Source organism: Polypterus senegalus, chromosome 18 (genome assembly GCF_016835505.1).
Source record: "Polypterus senegalus isolate Bchr_013 chromosome 18, ASM1683550v1, whole genome shotgun sequence".
In the NCBI taxonomy this organism is placed as follows: Eukaryota; Metazoa; Chordata; class Cladistia; order Polypteriformes; family Polypteridae; genus Polypterus; species Polypterus senegalus.
In genome coordinates this window covers 72,915,917-72,940,254 of record NC_053171.1, presented here as the reverse complement: position 1 = coordinate 72,940,254, position 24,338 = coordinate 72,915,917, and the positions used below count along the sequence as shown (strand labels likewise).

At 36.2% G+C, this 24,338-nt stretch overlaps 1 protein-coding gene across 1 annotated transcript in view; it reads left to right on the top strand.

Moving 5' to 3' along the window:
* Window positions 1-24,338, top strand: part of fntb (farnesyltransferase, CAAX box, beta) — a 60,129-nt gene that overhangs the window by 18,823 nt on the left and 16,968 nt on the right. The window contains exons 2-8 of the mRNA XM_039741147.1: window positions 1,669-1,733; window positions 3,701-3,773; window positions 14,672-14,763; window positions 19,244-19,390; window positions 20,315-20,398; window positions 23,298-23,384; window positions 23,936-24,065. Of these exons, the coding sequence (XP_039597081.1) occupies window positions 1,669-1,733; window positions 3,701-3,773; window positions 14,672-14,763; window positions 19,244-19,390; window positions 20,315-20,398; window positions 23,298-23,384; window positions 23,936-24,065 (678 nt within the window). The remainder of the gene's footprint in view (window positions 1-1,668; window positions 1,734-3,700; window positions 3,774-14,671; window positions 14,764-19,243; window positions 19,391-20,314; window positions 20,399-23,297; window positions 23,385-23,935; window positions 24,066-24,338) is intronic.

Below are 24,338 nucleotides of genomic sequence, written 5' to 3'. Positions count from 1 at the left end.
TTGATTGCTAGTGTTTGCTGCATGAGCACAACATGTAACCCATGATACAAGAGGACATTTGTTAAAGGGTTTCACAATATGGCAATAGTAAAAAAAAAAAAAATTGTTATTGGAAAATGTGACAGCTGAAATATGACTTTAAAGGATTTTGTCACTTGAACCAGTTTTAGTGTCTTAGCAAACCAAAAAAACTAGAAGTCCAAATAAAGCCAGGCATTGGTCTGATTTTATTAAGTTTGAATGGAGTAATAAACTCTAGTTCACAGTGATGATAATAGTCTGAGTGTGGGACACAGGATTCAAATCAATGGACGAGTTTAAAAATGTTAACATTTATTTTACCAAGCAAGGATAAATTTAGATTAAACATTTTTTTTAATAAAAACTGCCACACTCATTAAACTACTGTTGGTGTTCACAAACTATAAAGCAGAACTATATATAAATTTTCAACTAAATGGAAAGATTTCGAACACCCACTAAATTTAAAGGTGGTCTGATTTGAGCTGTCTCAAAACTATGTGCATTTGCAAAAAATCAAAAATAACAGAACAAAATGGCCATAAATGAGCCGAGACAAGGGGAAGGGCCCAGGTTAAAAATAAACTGTCACTCGAGTAAATTGTGCAAAGAATGTGTTTGTCTGGCAGACAGTAGTAATAAAACAAACGTAGCACTTGACCACTGCTACTCACCCACCATTTTTCTTTTAGGCCAAAACAAAATCAAAGTGGCATCGATGTTCGCTGACCGTTTAGGCAGTTTTCAGGATCTCCTTCCCAGGGACTGTCATGTGTGAACTCTTATCACCCTGGGATGTTAAAAGGTCGTCCTGGTAAGTGTGAAACAGTAAATCCCACTAAATTCTTGGGATAATAAACCCAGTAAGTTACTGGGTTTTTATGTGTGAAAGGCACCATTTTGACAGTACCATCTACTGGAGGGTTAAGGGTGTGGGTTTTTTTTTTGTTTTTAATGCGAGTAACAATAGGGGAAGTAACATTTCAGTTGAATTTGTTTTTAAGAAATGTAATAGATGTGCAGTCAGTTGAATAGAAATGCCTGGAATGTTTTCATCATGGAATGATACCACACATTTGACAGTGTTATGATGTTTTTTTGAGAGTAAAAACAAACAAACTGTGGACCTGACTCCATGTTTCATAATAAAAGGAGAGAGTTACTGTTTTATAATGGAGGAGATGCTGGATGTTATTTGTAATCATAATAATAATAATACATTTTATTTATATAACACCGTTCCCATGCTCAAGGCACTCATATAATTTAAATTCAGTAATAAAAGTGACCCAACGGACTATCATAATATATTGGACAGCTCGGAAAGCTGAGACTAAATAGCCTGATATTCTTTGATTTTTTTTCGCAGCTACCACTTACAGATCACCAAATGAGGTTTTGGGGACTCTGCATGGCTTAAGAACTTCTGTGTTGCCTTCTTAAAAATTTTGATTAAGCATACAGAGCATTGTTTTAAGAAACCCGGGTAAAACCAGTTCAGCACCTTTCTATGCCACTATAGCGGCAGAGAGACTTTCTCAGTTGCACTATACTGTATTTTTGAGCTAAGTTACTATGTATAACAATATGTTTTAATATGTAATTGCTCTAACACAGAATTACTGTTTTCTTTATTTTTTTGAATAGAAAAAAGTTGAAGAAAGTGTGGAAGACATATTCGGCGCCTACAAGAAAAATCACAGATTAATCCAGTAAGTAATTTTTGTGTTATTCTTAATTTTGCTTTTAATGTATCAACTAGAAACATTCTTTATTTGCATAAAAATACTGCTAGGATCATAAATAATAAAGTAAATAAAAATGTTAACCAAGTCCTTGCTTTTTAAAAAAATAAATAAATAAATAAATCCAGTTTGTATATTATCACATTTCATGTTATTTGCAAAGGTTTTTTTTGATGTTTCAAAATTTTAAAATAGAAAAACTAGCAAAGTTGAAATATTGTAGTGTTAACATACATACTAGTGCTTTATTAGATTAGATTAAATAAACTTTATTAATCCCATGGGGAAATTCAAATTTATAATGGCAAAAAAATCCTCCACTTCTTTGGTGTTTCTAACGAGCTGTCTTATTTCTACACAGATAGTTCATAGAATGTCTGTGGGTAACTTCTGTTGTCATCAGTTCAGTGGACAACCTTTTGTATTCTGAAGGAAGCACAAGCGTTTCCATTTACTTCCATAGACATCTCCATGGAGTTTCCTTTTGGGCAGAAGTGGCCAAAGACTGACCCATAATAAATGTGAAGAAGAGTTTCATGTTTTAACTGATAATAAAGAAAAAAAACTAAACAAGTGCACTTTACACTGTGTGTATCATTTAGCCCATCGTGCAGTAGAGATGCAAGGGATTTGCTTAGAGAAAAAAAAAAAACACAGGTGAAATTGCTTATGAATGTTTTAACATGGCACACCCAGTTGCTTCTGTAGGCACTGTCAAAATCTATAACACACAATGTCACTGCCAGTCTCTTTATTATAAATGGACAATCTTGGAGTGTTGTAGTTTACCAAATGAATGTTGTAAATGTACCAGTGTAATGATCAGCATTTGGTTCATCATCATTATTCAGCAAATGCTTTTATCCAAAGAGACTTACAAAACATTAATATACTTGATAGATTATAAGGAAAGTGGAGGTAACAAACACAAGTAGAGAACAATAAACACTACTAATTTGGTTTGAAGGCTACATAAAAATTGCCAGTTTAACAGAATGGCAGCTGGTAATGGGAGAATGATTACCTATGAGGTGCTGCTTGGTCTGTTCTCAGCTCATCATAGTCAACCTAAATTTCTAATATTGATATATAGGAAGAGAGTAAAGATGCATAAAGCCAGAGTTGTCTCAAGATGCAATGTATTTTAAGAGAAAATTCCCCCTCATGATTAATTAGCATGGACTTTTTATTGGCATTTAGAAGCCCAGTATGAAAGCTCAATTTATCTTGAAATATTATGTGAACATTTTAATATCTAGGGTCATGTATCTTTTATATGGGGGTGCAAAGAGTTGCAAACCCACATTTTATAATGTTTAACTTATTTCAATAAATATGGAACATTCAAACTAAGTATAGGTTTTACAGTCCGAGTAACATTAATTCCCTACATGAAGAAAAACATTATCACAGCTTTTAAATTGGATAGATTTAATTTTCATTTAAATGCTAAATAGTTGCTGCTGTTCATTGGTTATATGCAGTATTTAAGTTGCAGGAGTGGGAATTCTAGACCTTCATTATTACAACAGAGTAACAGATGCATCTGGTGAAGAAAAGGACCTATGCAAAAACCCTGCCATAGTTTTCTTGGTTACTGCTTTCTTTATTTATTTTTATGTAGTTTGCTTTCCCAATTTGTTTTTAAAATAATTTCTACAATAGTCATAAAAGCTGTGAGTGAGCCATGATTAGGTACTGCAGATTGTGCTTTTAGGAATTGCACTTAATAGTAATCATCTGCTGTTTTTTTTTCCTTCCTTTTGTTGTTGTTTGCCAGCAGTGTGCATTTCCTAAACTAGGTATTAAAAAATCCACCATCAGAAAATAGGACTGAGTCTGTCCTTGTTTTCCCACAAATTATTTTGAGTTTGTAAACCTGATTGTAAGCCTTAATGTGGTCTTTAATGAAAATCTGTTTAATTTCCCCTTAGACCAACTTTACAGAGGGAGCAGCATTATATATATTTAAAAAAAGGTTTACGACATCTTACCGATGCATACGAGGTAAGCATTGTACTAATACTAAAAAAAAAAAGGTTTGTGTATGTACTCACTAGCCTCCTTAAGAACTTGAGGGTAAATATTGTCTGGTCCTGGTGATTTGTTTGATTTCAGCCTATTTAATCTGAGCAGTACTTCTCCCTCTACAATGTACAAATTCCTCAGTACCTCCTTAGTAGTCCCGTTTACCTCTGGGAGTTTATCCACTTGCTCACTTGTGAACTCCTGAGAAAAATGTAAGTTTAGGGCATCCGCTATTTCATTGTCTGTATCTTTTAATTCCCGTTTACTATTCCTGATGTACTTGACCTCCTCCTTGACTGTTCTTTTACTACTAAAATACTGAAAGAATCTCTTAGGGTCTTCTTTCGCTTTATCTGCTATTTTCCTCTCCAACTGTCTTATAGCCTCCCTGATATCCTCCTTAATGGTTACTGTCATGCTGTCATATTCTATACGATTCACTTTGCAGTTATTAGTCTTGTACACCTTTTTTCCTTTGCAACTTCTTTTTTAATTCTTTATTAATCCACTGTGGAAATTTTTACAATTTCCTATTAATTCCAAATTTAGGTATATATCTGTCCTGCATTGCATGTAAAACATTTCTAAACATGTTCCACTGCTCCATGACTGTCTCAACACTTGAAAGATTATCCCAGTGTATCCTACTTAGGCATTGTCGCATCTTGGCAAAATTTGCCCTACTGAAGTTCAACTTAACAATTTTAGTCTTTCCATCTGCACACTTACAAAATACTGAGAATTGTATTATATTATGGTCACTTGACCCTAGTGGTTCAATCACCTCTACACCCTCAATTCTGTCTTGATTGTTACAAAATATTAAATCCAGACAAGTTTCACCCAGTGTTAGTGCTTTAACATGCTGTGTTAAAAAACAGTCACTGATTAATTCTAAAAAGTCCTGCTCGTGTTCCTCCATCTGCAAGGTTATCCTAGTTAATATTTAGATAATTAAAGTCCCCCATGACTATAATATCTCCCTGATATCACTGATCTGTAATATATATATTTATAATAACAAAATACCCGCGCTTGGCAGCGGAGAAGTAAAAAGAAAAGGATACATTTTAATAATAACGTAACATGATTGACAACGTAATTGTTTTGTCATTGTCATGAGTGTTGCTGGCATATATATACACACACGCATATACTATGGGGTGCCAAACAGGCAAATACATTGATTTTCTGAATATATAAAGTCAGCGCTGGAATATATAAAGTGAAAACTTGAATATATAAAGTTAAAACTTAAATATATAAAGTCAGCATCGGAATATATAAACTCAGCGCTGCAATATATAAAGTCAAAACTTGAATATATAAAGTCAGCGTCGGAATATACAAAGTCAGCGCTGGAATATCCATCCATTTCCTAACCCGTTCAATCCGACCACAGGGTCACGGGGGTCTGCTGGAGCCAATCCCAGCCAACACTGGGCGCAAGGCAGGAACCAATCCTGGGCAGGGCACATGTATCATTTTCAAAACATTAACCGAACAGTGTTTTTTTAATTTATTTTTCTGAATACGTTTTTCTTAACTTACTTCAGTTCAGAGTCGTTTCAATCAATATATTTTGACTTTGACTTTACAGTGGTGTGAAAAACTATTTGCCCCCTTCCTGATTTCTTATTCTTTTGCATGTTTGTCACACAAAATGTTTCTGATCATCAAACACATTTAACCATTAGTCAAATATAACACAGGTAAACACAAAATGCCGTTTTTAAATGATGGTTTTTATTATTTAGGGAGAAAAAATCCAAACCTACATGGCCCTGTGTGAAAAGTAATTGCCCCCTGAACCTAATAACTGGTTGGGCCACCCTTAGCAGCAATAACTGCAATCAAGCGTTTGCGATAACTTGCAATGAGTCTATTACAGCGCTCTGGAGGAATTTTGGCCCACTCATCTTTGCAGAATTGTTGTAATTCAGCTTTATTTGAGGGTTTTCTAGCATGAACCACCTTTTTAAGGTCATGCCATAGCATCTCAATTGGATTCAGGTCAGGACTTTGACTAGGCCAATCCAAAGTCTTCATTTTGTTTTTCTTTAGCCATTCAGAGGTAGATTTGCTGGTGTGTTATGTGTCATTGTCCTGTTGCAGCACCCAAGATCGCTTCAGCTTGAGCTGACGAACAGATGGCCGGACATTCTCCTTCAGGATTTTTTGGTAGACAGTAGAATTCATGGTTCCATCTATCACAGCAAGCCTTCCAGGTCCTGAAGCAGCAAAACAACCCCAGACCATCACACTACCACCACCATATTTTACTGTTGGTATGATGTTCTTTTTCTGAAATGTTGTGTTCCTTTTACGCCAGATGTAACGGGACATTTGCCTTCCAAAAAGTTCAACATTTGTCTCATCAGCCCACAAGGTATTTTCCCAAAAGTCTTGGCAATCATTGAGATGTTCCTTAGCAAAATTGAGACGAGCCCTAATGTTCTTTTTGCTTAACAGTGGTTTGCGTCTTGGAAATCTGCCATGCAGGCCGTTTTTGCCCATGCTCTTTCTTATGGTGGAGTCGTGAACACTGACCTTAATTGAGGCAAGTGAGGCCTGCAGTTCTTTAGATGTTGTCCTGGGGTCTTTTGTGACCTCTCGGATGTGTCGTCTCTGCGCTTTTGGGGTAATTTTGGTCGGCCGGCCGCTCCTGGGAAGGTTCACCACTGTTCCATGTTTTTGCCATTTGTGGATAATGGCTCTCACTGTGGTTCGCTGGAGTCCCAAAGCTTTAGAAACTGCTTTATAACCTTTACCAGACTGATAGATCTCAATTACTTCTGTTCTCATTTGTTCCTGAATTTCTTTGGATCTTGGCATGATGTCTAGCTTTTGAGGTGCTTTTGGTCTACTTCTCTGTGTCAGGCAGCTCCTATTTAAGTGATTTCTTGATTGAAACAGGTGTGGCAGTAATCAGGCCTGGGGGTGGCTACGGAAATTGAACTCAGGTGTGATACACCACAGTTAGGTGATTTTTTTAATAAAGGGGCAATTACTTTTTCACACAGGGCCATGTAGGTTTGGATTTTTTTTCTCCCTAAATAATGAAAACCATCATTTAAAAACTGCATTTTGTGTTTACTTGTGTTATATTTGACTAATGGTTAAATGTGTTTGATGATCAGAAACATTTTGTGTGACAAACATGCAAAAGAATAAGAAATCAGGAAGGGGGCAAATAGTTTTTCACACCACTGTATATATTCAGGAGTGAGTTTATATACTCCGATGTTGACTTTATATAATCAGGAATGACTTTATATATTGCGACGCTGACTTTATATATTCAGGTTTTGACCTTATATATTCCAGCGATGACTTTATATATTCAACTTTTGACTATATATATTCAGAAACAAGTTTGACTTTATATATACCAACGCTGACTTTTATATTCAAGTTTTGACTTTATATATTCGGGAATGACTTTATATATTCAAGTTTTCACTTTATATATTCCAGCGCTGACTTTTTATATTCAGAAAAATCAATGTATTTGCCTGTTTGGCACCCCATAGTATATGTGTGTGTGTATATATATGTACACATATATATATTCAGGTTTTGACTTTATATATTTGGGAATGACTTTATATATTCAAGTTTTGACTTTATATATTCGGGAATGACTTTATATATACAAGTTTTGACTTTATATAGTTAAATTTAGTCATCATTGCATAACTTTTTCTTTACCATAGAAATTTAAAGACTAAATTCAACTTCCATTCCTACCAAAGATATTTCTGGGGACTAAATAGAATCTACTTATATCCAAATTCGAGCTATTGATCTGTCGCCTGCCTGCCTGAATAAGTCACCCTCGCTTCGCTCTTACTTTTTTACCGTTCATTTAATCATGGCTAGTGGTGGAAAATTTATAAAATGGAAGGAGGATTACACCGAGTATGGCTTTACCAAAACAATTATTGATGGTGAATCGATTATTCATAAAGATTTAATTGGTGATCTGTTTTTCTGTGTTAACCTCATAATTTTTCATACTTCTTCTCAAACCAAGGGGGTGCGAGGGTAAAATGAATCGGGAAGCGCTGATCAGTGTAATCAGTGTACCAGGAAATCATGCATTGACAGATGTTCCCCTTTGCTTGGAATTGAATGTGTGATTAAATGCGTTATTTTTGAGCGCGTTATGGAGCACATGCATCGAAGCTTCTCAGCTGTGCTTGTGCTAAGAAAAGGAAAAATTTTTAAAATAACGTAACACGATTGTCAATGCGACCTTTTGTAAGTAGTGCCTGGAGGATTCAGTGTGGAGAAACTCTACAGACAGCATGTGTATTAACTTGTGGATTTTTCTGTGAGTATTTGGTAGCAGCGTCACAAAGTCACTTCTGTAAGACTGCGTTAGCTGCGGAGCTCAGCCCAGAGCAAAATGAGGTGAATGGGAGGGGAGATGATGACATGACTCCCCCACCCGCCTTAACTGTCAATCCCCCACAAACACAGTCTCTCGGAATTTGCATAAGCACAGCCTTTTACCTGCAATTTTAACTCAGTTACAAAGTGATCAAAACTCGTTTATATCCTGCGTCCTCTCATTAAACTTGTATCCCGCATTACCCGTGGGCATGACAAACACCAGCGGCAGCCTGTCTATGAACTTAATTTAAACTTTAGGTTTACACCGTGCTTTGTTTCCGAAGTAGCAGCACTCATGAATATGGTTGTATATGTCACTCGCTCGCTTATTATTGTTTCACTGCCTTCTCAATTATATAATGCATATTCATATAATTCATATGCATCTTCAGCGCTTTTTGGAGCTCTTCCTGGTTTTCTACGTACTGCGTTGACAGTTAGTTCACGTGATTACGTGGGAGGTGTGATGATGTCACACGAAACTCCTCCCACCACGGCTTTCGAGCTCAACTCCATTACAGTATATGGAGAAATATACCTTCCAGTTATGACCATTACGCGTAGAATTTCGAAATGAAACCTGTCCAACTTTTGTAAGGAAGCTGTAAGGAATGAGCCTGCCAAATTTCAGCCTTCTACCTACATGGGAAGTTGGAGAATTAGTGATGAGTCAGTCAGTCAGTCAGTCAGTCAGTCAGTCAGTCAGTCAGCAGTCAGTGAGGGCTTTGCCTTTTATTAGTCTAGATTAAAAGTTCACAGCAACAACTTCCAAATGCACATTCTACTCTTAGAATAAACCCCAGACCTTTTATGAGCTTAATTGTTAATTAAATAATGAGGAAACTGCTTAGATATGACCATAAAAGAGCTTGTCAGACAACTGTCCAATTACTTTTGGCCACTTCATAAGGATAGGATGACATATAAAAGTGCTTTAATTCCTAAAGCATTCATCCAGTTTGGACATGAATATCGTCAAGTTAAATCTGACTGTCTAAAATTTCCACCCCATAGACAGAGAAAAGTTTTTGTCCCAGGGTGAAATTTGGCTTTTTTACAGAATCTCTTTAAATAAATAAATATATTAAGAGAGAGATAAATAAATACATGTACACACAGAAACACACAGTCTATGGTATGAACACACATAAACTTCTGACTCAGCAGTTACAGCCACATTGAGATGCTATACATGTGTGTTGCTGTTAGTATAAATGAGCCTCTTCCATGGTGTTTCTTGACACACGTCTGATGAATAATTCATTGGCTAAAAGTCCTCAGTTCTAGTGTATCAGAGAGAGGATGTACAGCATTGTTTATAATGACACATAGGTTTGTTTTAATTATCTCCTTTGCTTCTCCCTCCAGGGAGTCCAGATTGTATCCTTTAACTGAGCTTGCCCTTTTAATTAGCCTATTGATTTATTGGGCCTTTCATGAAGTGATGTTTCCAGATCAGCGTGCCACAGCATAGAAAATTGCACTGGCCATCACAGAGTTATAAAAGATGTGAAAGATGTCAGTTCCCACGTTAAAGGAACACAGTCTATTAGTGAAGAATGGCCTGCTCTGCTCTTTCTTCAGTATTACCAGACCATTCCAACCTGTCATTGATGTAGACCTCCAAGTATTTGTAGGAGTGCACCACCTCTACATCCACTCCTTAAACAGTGACAGGACATAGAGGCACTTTGTTGCAGTGAAAGTTAATAACCAGTTACTTCTTAATGCCTTCAGTGTACTGTCTGGAAATCGAGAGTAACTAGTTCACTGTGACTCCTAGAGTCCATTCATAAGGTGCACTTTCAAATTTTAGACCTCCAATTGTGTACTCAAACTTCACATTTTTATTTCCTAAGTGTAATACAGTACTTTACATTTAATAATAATAAATTTCATCTGCCACAAATCTGCCCAAGCCGGGCTCATCTGTAATGAGTTGGTCCACCTAGCTTGGTGTCATCTGCACACTTAGCCAGTTTCTTCTTTTTTTTCCTATCCCAATAACTTACATACTATATTAAAAAACAGCAGCAACCCTAGCAGTCATCCCTGTGGGACTCCACTCTTAACATCCAGCAATTTTAATAGGGTTCCTTACACCATCACCCTCTGCTTCCAGTATCTCAGCGAATTTTGCACCATTTACACACATTATGAAATCCCACTTCATTTAGTTTTATTCCCAAACTCTTTATTGGTCTTTTTGGACCCAATAATCTTAGCGATACCTCTTTGCATTAGTAGATTTGCTGTATGTATTACTTTATTTGTACCCCCAGGTGTTGGCCTAATTCATGTAAGGGCTCAATTCTGGCTTAATATGCTTAGAGCTGCTCCTTTATTTTCCTTAAGCAACTTCTCAAACAAGACTAAAAAGGGTTTAAACTATGAGCAGTTTTCCAGCTTCATTTCTCTTATCTGTTTTTTTTGGGGAAAACTCAAATGAGTGGAATGTCCAGCATGTAAGAAAATTTTAACAGTTAACATACTGTGCATACGACTAACTCAAAATTTCAACTTTTAATTTTAAAATATATCCAAAACTACAGTGAAAAAGGTTTTTGTTACAGCACTCCATAATAGTGGCTGTCATGCAGAAGCATTATTTTTCACTTCTACTTTCGCGACTGCATACAGCACTAATAAATATATAAATATATGTGTGTGTGTTTATGTATAAAAAAAATCCTGTGACGAGACTTTTTGGAAGATTTTTTTTTTTTTAAGTCCCGCAAGCTGAGACCTTGGCTATGAAATTTTTTCAAGTCCCGCCCTCCTCTCAACCATATTCAATCACGCACACAGTAATCTCACCTCTCATTTGTGTGAATGCTTTTGACAGACATAGTTTCTGCTCTCTTAGCTCTTATAAATTTAAATGTTTTACTCACTTTAAGTTGCCAATTAAAGAAGACTTATTATGTCCAAATCTTATTGAAGAATTTCATCACGAAGGATTATCAACAGAAAAAAATGAGTACACAGGCAATCATAGCATTGAGAAACGATGAAGTCAAACGATTTAATGCCAAAAATGACAATCGGTTACACAACAAATTGGACAAATGCTATCAATAGACTATGCTGTAACAGTTGGTGGTCATCGTGTGGAAGATGAAAATATCAACTTACAATATTCTGAAGAATATCTACAACCGTTAACACCGTCCAGTCTTCCACCGCACAAATTACTGTAGAAAGAAAGATGTATCCAAGAAAGGTAATGTAATATAATACATCTTAAGAGGATAACATTACACAAGAAAGGAGATCTTGATATGCCATTCATATTAAGACATTAACAGTTTCCCATTAGAATAGCTTTTGCAAAGATAATTAACAAATCTCCGAGCCAAACATTCGAAAAAGTTGTTTTATTTAATAGAGCGAAAGAAACAAAATACAATCATGGGCAGTTATACGTTAAATTGTCACGATAAAAGTCCAAGCACGGAATCAAAACTCTTTTTATTATTATTAAAAAAATTGTTTTTACTGAAGTTTTACAGTAAAAGTGTAAGTTTAAAAAGTATTTGCGTTGTTAATTCAAAGCCAAACAGAACAAAATTGTATTATGCAACGAATAACGCTAACACAACATGAGACATAATTTACTTTCAAATTATTACATTTTACTCTTTAATATGGTTAATTACTCGCTGTAATGTAAAATAGTTCTATTATATATATATGTAACAATTCCCATCAAAATAAAAATCTGTTTAAGTTGTAGAACAGCATCCCCATACGCAAGCGACAGGACCACAAAGGGGCTAGTGCTATAAAATGTAAAATATAAAATATGAAAATTGCCCATAAAACTTAACACTAGAATTACCAGAGCCTACAAAAAAACTCGTAAATCCGTCCCACCTTAAATCGCTTCTTAAATCTCTTCACACCTCTCCGCCAGCATCCTTTGTCCTCTAAATGTGCTGATAAAGAGAAGCTGGAAGCAGCCGGCTATTACATCCCACCTCCAATTTGGAACGTGCACAAACTTCTCCCAGCTCATGCCTTGATTGAGTATCTGGGAGTGAAGTAAAGTTTTAGAGTGGAAATAATAGATTGTTATTTGGAACACACACATTTCATATCTGTTCCGTTTCTACAGTAATCTGTGTAAACACATTATTAAAACAGAAACGTTTTTTATATTTTAGTAGTAGTAGATGACAAAATGTAGGCATAAACTATATAATGTATGAAGCCTGAAGTCCAAATATCAAAGAAACATTTTCACAAAAGGTACAAATATAACACAACAATTGCATTTTTATTCAAAAATATAACTGCAGAAACAAAAAGCCGCCTTAACATGCAACATTGACAGCCGTTTACTATGACTGCCTCTGTGGTGCAATAGAATCAGCTCCCGACTGGGAATCAAAAGGTCGCGAGTTCGAACCTGCACCACTCTGTTTTGAGAAGTAAGCTGCTTTTAGTCTTACTATTTTAGAATAAAAGCATACATTTGATTTCAGTCTGTAACAGCCGGTGCAATTTATGATCCTTGTAAAGGTTAGCTTTGTTTTTTTTTTTTAATTCACTTTTCATTCTCTCAGTCGCGTTCAGAATCCATCCATTCAACCCCATCTGACACGGCTGTTTTCACATAAAGACGCGCTATAGCTCAATCAAGGCATGAGCTGGGAGAAGTTTGTGCACGTTCTAAATTGTTAGGGGGATGGAATAGCCGACTGCTTCTAGCTTCTCTTTATCAGCACATTTAGAGGACAAAGGACGCTGGCGGAGAGGTGTGAAAGGATTTAAGAAGCGATTTAAGGTGGGACGGGTTTATGAGTTTTTTCGTAGGCTCTGGTAATTCTAGTGTTAAATTTGTTTTTAATTGCTGAGTTTAGTCTATATTTCTATTATATTACAATTATGTTTTGCTTTATTATTAAGTATTTCTGCTCATTTTTTAAGTAGGGAACAGACATTGGTGAGTTTTGTATTTACTTTATTTAATCTGTTTGCATAGCTTCATTGGGCATTATATGACTTTGTAATGGTGGATTGATCTGGCCCTACCGATGCAGTGGTCCCAGTAAGGAAACATGTATGTGATGTGATATATTTATGTGGGCAGATCAATTAGGCCTTTTCAAGTAAAGGTAGTGCACAAATTACAGAGTATGGCAAAGAACTGTAATGTTACACTGGCAACTCTTTTTCTCATTTTTCAATGCCTTTTATACTTTTGTTTTCTTTCTTTCTGTCTGTCTGTCTGTTGGCTAGTGGCATATTTCATCTGTCACATCTACATTATGGATTAACAAATATCACCCAGAAATGAAAAAAACAGGGAGAAGGGATACAGCTGAAGGAGGATTTGACAGTAAATTGGAAATGCCATGTATTTTCCATGCCACATCCCAAGATGGCTTTAAACTTTGGTTATGCACTATGCTGTACACACATTGTGTTGAGTCTTTTTTTGTTAGCAGTTTGGTTTAATTTATAAATCGTTTTTTAATAATAATAAAAATAATTAATCCTTTACATTTATATAGCGCTTTTCTCGCTACTTAAAGCAGAATGACATTACTGTGATGTTTATATTGCAAAATATTTATATACATATTTTATTTTTTTTAACAAAGAGGGTAATCGCCTAATACCGCTATTCATCCTGGCTACATATAAAATGTCATATTCTGTTTTACAGTATTACCAAAACAGTTTTATATATATATATATATATATATATATATATATATATATATATATATATATATATATATATATATATATATATATATATATATATATATATATATTTATATATATATATATATATATATATATATATATATATATATATATATATATATATATATATATATATAATATTTTATTTTTTTTTTTTTTTTTTTTTGAGAAAGAAGAGTATTTAACTCCATTGGGTTACCATAGATTTCGTACTAGTTATTTCTGCTTCCAGTGTAAGTGCTGTTATTAAGGATGTCCTGCTATGTTCAGTGGCAGTACAGGGTACTGCTTGTAAAGCAATTTTCACATTTTTTGTTTATATGATAAAATGATCATTCATTCTGGCAAAAAAGTGTTTTGTAACTTATGTTGCATAATTTCGGCCTTTATTGGAAATTTAATGTTAATTAAAGTTTAAACATGAACTGTCAAAGTTTTTACATTGCCAATTGTGGTCCAAGAATAATAGCCCTTTTGGTATTTTTTGTAGATTTTAATTTTCACTATACACAGAGATAAACATTTTGGTGTCCTGCACAACAGTCCCACTTTAGGTTTGGGCCCAGAATGAATTCAGACCATATTTTCCTTAAAATGTCTGCCTTGTCTTAACTATTTTTGAGTTAGGCACATGACATAGCTATGGTCAGTAGTCAAGCTCACCTCAGAAGTAACAACTGTGAAGTGTTGTAATATGCTAATACTGATTGTGTTTATTAATGTATCTGTTTACCTTTCTTGCACTTTATTTATATATAAAGTGTCTTGATGCAAGTCGGCCTTGGTTATGCTATTGGATACTTCACAGCCTGGAATTGTTGGATGAAGTGGTCCCATCATCAGTAGAGTCAGAGTGAGTAATTTTTCTGGATATGAATATCTTCTTATGACATCTTTGCCTAGCATACAAAGGTCCTCCTCCTGTTGTTTAAATTAAGCTAAAGATACAGTATCAGATCCTGTAGCATTATTGCTGTTTTGTGTACTATTCTTCTTAATGATCTTTGTGCTTTAATTTGATCTTTGTATTATTTGATTATTTGAAATAGTATGCTATGTTATTAGCAATCAATGCATGTCTGTCCTGTAAATTTTCTGTGCCTTGCTCCCTGACCATTAAAAAAAGACGAGGCTCTAAGTGAGCTGAAGTGGCACATATCTTTTCAGTATTTTGTGTGTGATGTTTGGATTTGCCAGAGAACACATGTCTTGTTTCTTTTTTTCACAATATAATGTGTAATTAATTCAGAATGTAATTCTGACATGAGACTTGAAGAATCAGAAATGGACAATAGTGCTCAGATGGCTCACAGTGCTCTCTGCCAGAAAACATATAAACATATGTAAATAAATAAGAGTTAAGCCCAAACATAATTAAATGATTAGACATCAATAAAAGTTAAGTTTTGTTCACATTTTACAAAGAAACACTGACCCAGAATTGATAGTAAGGTAGTGGGTTTATATTTCAGGACCCTGTTTAAATTAGCAACCCAGCCTGCCTTTCCGTCCATCCATCCATTATCCAACCCACTATATCCTAACTACAGGGGGTCTACTGGAGCCAATCCCAGCCAACACAGGGCGCAAGGCAGGAAACAAACCCCAGGGCAGGACGCCAGCCCACCGCAGGGCACACACACACACATCCACACCAAGCACACACTAGGGACAATTTATGATCGCCATTGCACCTAACCTGCATGTCTTTGGACTGTGGGAGGAAACCCAACCTGCCCAACTGTCTTTTATTATCTATTCAGTCTTGACTGTATCTTCTGTAAAGTGTGGTCCATGGCCGGCTTTTCATCCCGGCCAATACCCCCAGGCCGCCAGATGGAGCTCTCCCTGCAGCATGGAGGTGCCCCGGATACCAGCAGGGAATCGTGGACTATAGAGTTTTCCCCTACAAACTTGCTGGATACCCCAGGGGCCAACAGAGGATGCTGCAGGGAGGATTAGAGTGTCATATGTGCCCTATAACCCGGAAGTGCGTCATAGGCAAAGCAACAGCAGAAATGACATACTTCTGGGATGAAGAAAGGACTATTTATCTGACCCGGAAGTGATAAGGATCACATGAACTGGGGATTGGAACACTTCCGGAAAGGACTGTGACAGCTCCCAGACGGCGAGATGAGTTGGGAGGCAGGGTGGCTAAGCGTCTGGGAGTGGAAGATTATTTATTTGATTTGGGAATTGTATTGTTTATTGAATATTGTAGAGTGGAGGGTGCTTTGTGCACATTATTATTATAATAAATAATAATTCTGGACTTTTACCTGGTGTCTGACGAGGTGTCTGAGGGTTCAAGGGAGCGAGAAAGCTCTAATCTGTCATAAAAGCTAAATGTGAATAACTTTATTAGTAAACTTGAGCACTAGTTCTTTTAGTAACTATTGACAATTTGCAGGTAAATTCACAAAGGACTCATTCCTGGTCTTACTGCAAATTGTTTGAAAAAATGTAATTCCATGTATTTTTTGTACAACTTACATAGACTTATAAAGTAGAGCAAAAGCAAACTACAGTAATCCTTTGCTATATCGCGCTTCACTCTATCGCGGATTTTATATGAAAGCATAACTAAATATATAACGCGGATTTTTCGCTGCTTCACGGGTTCTGCTGACAATGTGTCTTTTTACTTCCTGTACATGCTTCCTCAGTTGGTTTGCCCAGTTGATTTCATACAAGGGACGCTATTGGCAGATGACTGAGAAGCTAACCAATCAGAGCACGCATTTAAGTTCTTCTGACTGAGAAACTAACCATTCAGAGCACGCAGTTAAGTTCCTGCGTGCTGAATGCAGTGTTAACCAGGAAGTCTCGTCTCGCTCATTCAGCATCAACGTGTTTCACTGTGTAAAGAGTTGTGCTCTTTTGTGTTTATCTTTGTGCATAGTCAAGCCCTTCATTATGGCTCCAAAACGATCTGCTACTGCTTCAGGGGCCGTGCCCAAGCGCAAATGGAAGATATTAACGATTGCCGAAAAGGTAAACGTTTTGGATTTGTTGAAGGCTACGATTCTTTTTATTTAAAAAGTAGGAAAGGAATATAAGATCTACGGCCGCAGTGTCCTTTTAACCAGGGTGCAAAACGAGTTGTAAGTGGATGTAATAAGGCAGTAGTCTGGATGGAATCTGCTTTAGGGATTTGGATTGAAGACTGCCAGATGAAGAACATGTGCAGTGCTTCACATTTGCCTGAAGAGGCTCCTTTGGAAGAGCTGTAACGCTCTCCTTTGTTGTGCAGTAAAATTAAACTCATTGTTATCTGACAAGTCATTGTGTCATTGTTGGTGAGTAACCATAATTAATTTTCTACTCACAGTACGTTTAGTGTCATTGTACACACATTTACTGTATACTATTTTTCTTGCATTGTACGTATTTATTGCTGGTGGCCTGTCTATCGTAATGGCTGTAACATATGTGATATCGGAGACACTTAATATCTTTAAAATAATATTTAGGTTTTACTGTATATAAACAGTGTGTTTATATACACAATTTCAATTAATCTTACCTAATATCTAAGAGAATACAAAGGGATTATGCTGTATAACTCTGCGGGGAATATTTATAAACAGTGTGGGAGAGTTTATAAGGGCTTAAAATATATAAAAATAACCATACAAACAAATGGTTTCTACTTCGCGGATTTTCACCTATCGCGGGGTCTGGAACGCAACCCCCGCGATCGAGGAGGGATTACTGTATACATTTTGACTCACCGTTCAGGCCAACACAGTTATTTCACCTTGCATTTTCCAAAGCTTTTGAAGTTAAAATGTGAAGGTCCTCTGAGTATTGTTATTTAGTACACAAAATGCTTAGTATTGTATCCCATTAGCCATAGTTACTGGAAGAGAAACTTTGTTTGCATGATACCAATTAAAGCGTTTAATTAAAGCAATTAGAGGAAAATCGGAATTATGAGTTATTTTTCATGTACTTTAATTAGAAGGCCTTAGCTTTAAACAGCAGTCAGAGATCTCCAGTTTAAGAAAGAATGGGATAGAATCGGAGGGGGTCCAGAGTGCATACCATAATTGAGCCTGCCCTTTTATTTATCTTTTTAATTTGGCAGGCCTCTTTTGAAGTGATGTTACCAGCCTAGCACACCACACGGGCCTTCACAGACTTATAGAAAGATGTGAAGGATGTCACTTCCTACATTAAAGGAACACAGTCTTCTAAGGAAGAAGAGCCCCTTCTTTATATAGTTCTCCTGTGTTACGAGACCAGTCCAACCTGACATTAATACGAACCTCCAAATACTTGTAGGACTGCAGCACCTTTGTATCCACTCTTTGAATAGTGACCTGACATAGAGGCTGTTAAGTGCAGTGAAAGTCAATTTCCAGTTCCTTGGTTTTGCTGGTTAAGTTGCAGACAACAAAGTTCTCCACCAGACACCTATCCTTTGTCTCATTCCCCTTATAAATACACCCCAAAAGTGCAGAATCAACTGAGAGTTTTTGCAGCTGACATGACCTGCTGTTATATTTAGAGTCGGGTGGGTATACAGAGTGAAGATATTACATTTACTTATTTGCCCGAAGGCCTTTATCCAAGGAGACTTTACAACTATTATGACATAATTGGTTACATTTCTTTTATTTTTTTTTATTTATTTTTTTTTTTACAACTGGAGCACAGTTCGGTGCAGTGACTTGCTTCTGGTCACACAGTGTCAGTAGGAGAATTTGAACCCACAACCTTAGTGTCTGAAGTCCAAAGCCTTAACCACTACACCACACTGCCTGAAGGGAAAAGGAGACAGGACTGTTCTTTTGAGGTATTGCTCACATCCATATCAGAGACACACTACCTGAGCTTCACAAACTGCTGTCTGCCTGACTGAGAATCCATTATTCAGGACTCCATAGGCTCATCCACCTGCATATCTATGTGATTACCGTTTAACAGGGATGGCTGGATGGTACTGAAAGCTTTGTATAACGCACCTGTAACATAATGCCAAAATTTAGTGTAGGTAAAACAGACTTTCTTTGACAATCGAATGTCAGCCTCTGCAAATTATATTTGAATAGCAACGATTGATCTGACATCCTTAATATATATATACTATAGGCCTCTGTGTTTAAAATAAAAAAAAATAGAAACAGGCTAAGTAACTTTTAGAAATTATTTTTTGCAATCTTCTTCCATGTTTGAAAAACCTCATTCTTGAGTTGCTAAAATGGTAAGCAATAGTCCAGGTATGTCTTCTTGCAAAAGCTGATTGGTGTCGATAATAATTATATGTGAGATATATATGAGCTATGCAGATAGAGCTAAAGTTTGTTTTTTGTTAAATATTTCAGTGTGTGCAAATTTTTGACTCGATGTCAGAGTCCCACTGGAGGTTTTGCTGGTGGACCAGGACAGCATGCACACCTTGCACCTACTTATGCAGCGGTGAATGCTCTCTGTATTATAGGAACAGAAGAAGCATACAACGTCATCAACAGGTAAGCAAGTGGTGGGGGAGGGATTTTATAATGATATGAACTTAGAAGCATGATTTTTACAGATTACATTTCATTTGTAACCTTTTTAATGTTTGTAATTGTTATCTTAACAGAGCTATCTCTTGATCATGTTGGATTGTTTTTAGTTTTCTTTTAATAATAATAATACATTATATTTATATACCACCTTCCTCATGCTTTTTTTTTTTTAATCACAAAATAAGACAAAATGTCATTGAAACCTTGTTCTGTGCCATTCAGAGTCAATAATCCTGTAGTGGATAATGTGCATCCAGGAAATGAATGGTAGATACTGTATGTGAACAATAGATTTAGTTAACTTTAAAAATTGGTTTCTAAGTAGGAACTTAATTAGAAAGGGATCCAGCAGACTTTGAATGAAAATCACCAAACAAGAGTTGATATGTAGTGTTTTCTAGAAATTGGTACTATTTACTAATTGTCTAATGTATGTTATGTTAATTTCTTGCCTAAATCATAATTTCTGACCATTGTTTTGTAGGTGTCGGTTACTTTATATATATATATATATATATATATATATATATATATATATATATATATATATATATATATATATATATATATATATATAAAAATATATATATATATATATATATAAAAATGTGAGATGTGATCAAGTTTGTAGGTTGCTGTTAATACGCGAATATTTGCTTGACTTTGAAAGCCACATTGTTTCCCAAAAACATACTGCATTGTTGTCAAAGCGATAGTTATGTTGTACACTTTCTAGTGTAGAAAAATGTAAAAACAACTAAGGAAAATCAAGATGGCATTATTGTACTTTTGAAAAAGTAATAAATGTTTAGTTTTGTCAAAATATTTTAAAAATAGAAGCATATTTAATATGCAGAGATTTGTAATGTATGTTTGATTTCTCAGGCAAAAACTGCTGGATTTCCTGTACTCTGTAAAACGGGATGATGGTTCATTTATCATGCATGTTGGTGGAGAAGTAGATGTGAGGTAAGTACATTTCATATAGGTTTGCAAAGCCGACAGTATTGTCAACTTAATAGCAGGAGTTTGTAATACATATCTGTAATATTTTATATATAATGTGTTTAGCTTTCATATCCCAAGGACTGTAGAATTAGGTGTTTTGTTTTTTTGTCTTCTTAATTTATAACTATAATCTAGTTATTTTTATGAAGTGTTGAGTGTATCTTCACAATTAGTTTTACAGAAAAACAAGGTACAGTTCAAAGTAAACAAAGTAAAATAGAGCAAGTCTAAATGATTACTCAATTCTTAATGAAAAGAAAACACACTAATAAATAAGTGTACACTACTAAACATGAATTGATTGTATATTGCTGTAGAATAAATGGTAAGAATGTGTTAGAATCCATTTGAATCATAATTCAGATATAGTGGTCACATTCAGACTGTTTAAAAAAAAATCCACTGATGCAACTTAATGGACAGAAATTTAAATTGCCGGTATATTGCAGTATCTTTGTGTATGTTGTTTCATTTAGTGTATTTATATTTTAGATTACATCTAGTTTCAGCATATGAAATTCAGCTGTGAATTTTTAATTCATTTTCAACCCTTTCACAAAAACGTATTTCACTTTGGCATCGTGTGTTATTGAGTGTAGATTAATGGGAAAAATTGGCGAACGTGTTCATTTAAAATTACATGTACAACGCAACAGAGTGTGCAGGAAGTGAAGGGGTCTGAATACCGAACTTCCCCCAATTTAAAAACGGCTGCTTTGCAAAAATGTGCATATACCTAGGTCACCTGATATATTTTTTTCATCTCACAAACTATAATGAACTGAATTTTCTAGATTAAATCGACTCAGTCTTGGATGATTTTTAACAGCATGTATGACATGAGACTGTAAGGATTTCTGAGAAAGACACGATGCTACATTGATGAACTCGCTCACCTTATGTAAGATACAAGTCTTTGTACGCTAGGACCGTAGGATGCTTATCTCCTATCTTCTTATGAAAAAGGAAACATGCCAGTTTGATTTTACGCAGAGGCACCAAGTTAAGAGTTTGTCAAACATTTCAATTTGTTATTAATATTAGATAAGAACCTATTAAATAAAAAGTACCATTGAAAATATAAATGGACTACTGCTGAGCAAATGTTGTTCATAAGTTCTCAGTGTCAGTAATGCTCATTATTCTTAATAAAAATCTACAGTAGATCTAGAGCAGCAGGTTACTCCAGTCTGACTCAACTCCATGTTGATCGTACATTGTATATGTGCAGAAATGATTAAAACTGTCCATCCATTGTATAACTTACTTATCCAGTTTTGGGTGCCAGGACAGAAAAAAAAATATATTGTAAGGAAACCAACCTAATGGGATGTGACCTAAGGTTGAAAAACTGCTTCTTCTTGCTTTTATCTCTAGCACATAAAAATCCAAAAGGCTAAAATTTACTAATAAAATAAATGTGTCTGTTATGATCTGGAATGATGTATGTGTGAAGGTGTGGTGTAGCGGGTCCACAACTAATGTCAAAAAGGCCACTTTTTTAAAATAAATAATCGCTGCAGTCTCGGCTTAGAGAGGGAGTGTGGTAGTGTGGTTGGAGCGGTTCACTTAAGTGCACAGGTGAGGAGTCGTCCACATCCGTGATTGGCGCTGGGAGCTGCCAATTGCCACATCTGATCCACGTCCCCGTAATAAATAGAAGCATGAGGTGGTTAAGGTGAAAAATAGGAAAAGGCGAACAAAGGTTGCAAGAGAAGAAGGCTGGAAGCAGGTAGAGGAAAGCCGGTGCAAGAGAGCATGAGCGCAGGCTCACGGGCAGCTGAGCAGTGAGCCTGGGTGTTTGGCCAGCATCCCGGGAGCAGTTGATTGTGCTCCCACTGAGCATTTAATGAGCAGCATGAGTGACCAGAAGGAGGATGGCTCGCTGTGTAAGGCCAAGAAGGCAGCGGGAGTTGGGACTTGAAAGCCCCAGCGTGAGCGCCCTGATCACTGGGGGGCCCAAGTCACGGTTTGGTGCAGCCTACCGGAGCCCGGGATTGGTGAGGCGAACAGACCAGTGGTAGAAGATAGAAAGAAGATCAGCTGCAGGTAGGGTGGCTCCCCTGGTACATAGCCTGGATAGGAGAAGCAGGGTAGGCACCGGGCTGATTTGTTTAAAAGGACAGCTTCCAGCCATTGTTTTAACCTCGTTGTTTTTGTTTTTTTTTTAAAGGATTATTTTTCTATTGGATTTTAACCTGCACCCTTTCACTTGTTTTTATGGATTATTTATTTAATGAACTTCTATTTGATGCACTGCACTTTATTTTTAAACACTTTGTTTTGTTTGTTGGTTTTAAATAAAAGCACTTTGCACTTTTTGCACCATCCCCTTGCTTCATTGTTTGTGCCTCACTGTCCAGCTCATTTGTGACATTACCAACAGTGTCGGGTTCAAGGGCTCCCAAAAGCAAGATGGGAGCATGGAGTGAACCCGCATCATCACAGAAGGTAATTCAGAAGGAAGAAGTTGTTTGTAAATTTAAAAATAATGTGTAAAGAAATGTTTAAAATTTATGAACAGCAAATAAAATGGTACTGGTTAAATTTTGGTTAAGTGTCTTTATGCTTACAAAAATTCAATCACATGTTAAATGGCACCAAAAAGTTTTAGCCCTCTAAATTAAGTGTACTCTTTAGTATGTTTAGAGTGCTGCAGTTACATTACAAGTTCATATTGAACCTTGGTTCTGCAAAAAGTTGTCGACTGAGCTTGTCCTGTTTAGAAATACATCATTAGGATATCTTGTTTCTCTTGGCAGAAAGGCTTTAATTAAACAGTCATAGTTTAATCTGTTTGTTTTACTTAAGACTGTGCTAATTAATTTCTTTTATTTGTTTGTTTTATTCTTGCATACAGAAGTGCATATTGTGCTGCTTCTGTAGCATCCTTAACAAACATCATCACCCCGACCTTGTTTGAGGGAACTCCAAACTGGATTACAAGGTAATGAAAACTTTCTTTTTTCAAACTGTATAAATGATGAAATGGTCTAGCTCACATAAGCCACAGCAAATGCAGTGTACAAGATACCCTTTAATTCTTCATATAATTGAAATGCACACAAGAGAGGAGATACTGTTCTTTTACATTTGGTACAGACACATCACTGACACATTTAATAGCGTCAGTCATTTTCTAACTTACCTAGTCCTGAACAGGGTTGCAAGTGGTGCCAGCATAGGGCACATGGCTGGAGCAAACATTGGACAGGGTGCCAGTCTATCGTAGGGTGAACACACATACATACATACACACACACACACCCCAACCACATACTAGGGCTGATTTAGTTTTGCCAGTCCACCTATACTGTATGTCTGTGGACTATGGGAGGAAATGCAGGGTGGACCCAGAACGCAAACCCCAGTCTCCTTACTGCGAGGCAGCAGTGCTCATAGTAATGGTGTGGCACACACAAAGTGCTGAATTATAAAATGTCAGTTATTCAGGAGCCCTAATACACAGGTTTAGTAAAGTTGTGTTTCTTTTTGCAGGTGTCAAAACTGGGAAGGTGGCATTGGTGGAGTACCTGGATTGGAGGCACATGGTGGCTATACTTTCTGTGGAATGGCTGCTATGGTTATTCTGCAGAAGGAGTACATGCTGGACCTTAAATCCTTGTTAGTAAGTTTGATCTGAAGACTTAAAAGTAGAGAAGCATTAAGTTGTAAAGACTGCTGCAACTTGTTTTGATATAGAAGCTGTATTTAGAACTTGGTTTAGTCTTCAGTGTGCTTACAAAACAAAAACAGGTCTGTATGTAAGTTGCCTAGGAACACTAGCAGTATCACTTTTGTAAAATTGTGTAGTTACTTTTGATTTCATCCTGTGAGCCCTTGCTTGGGGTTACCAATCATTGTTGAGTAATAAAAACAGTGGAAATTAAAACAAGCTACA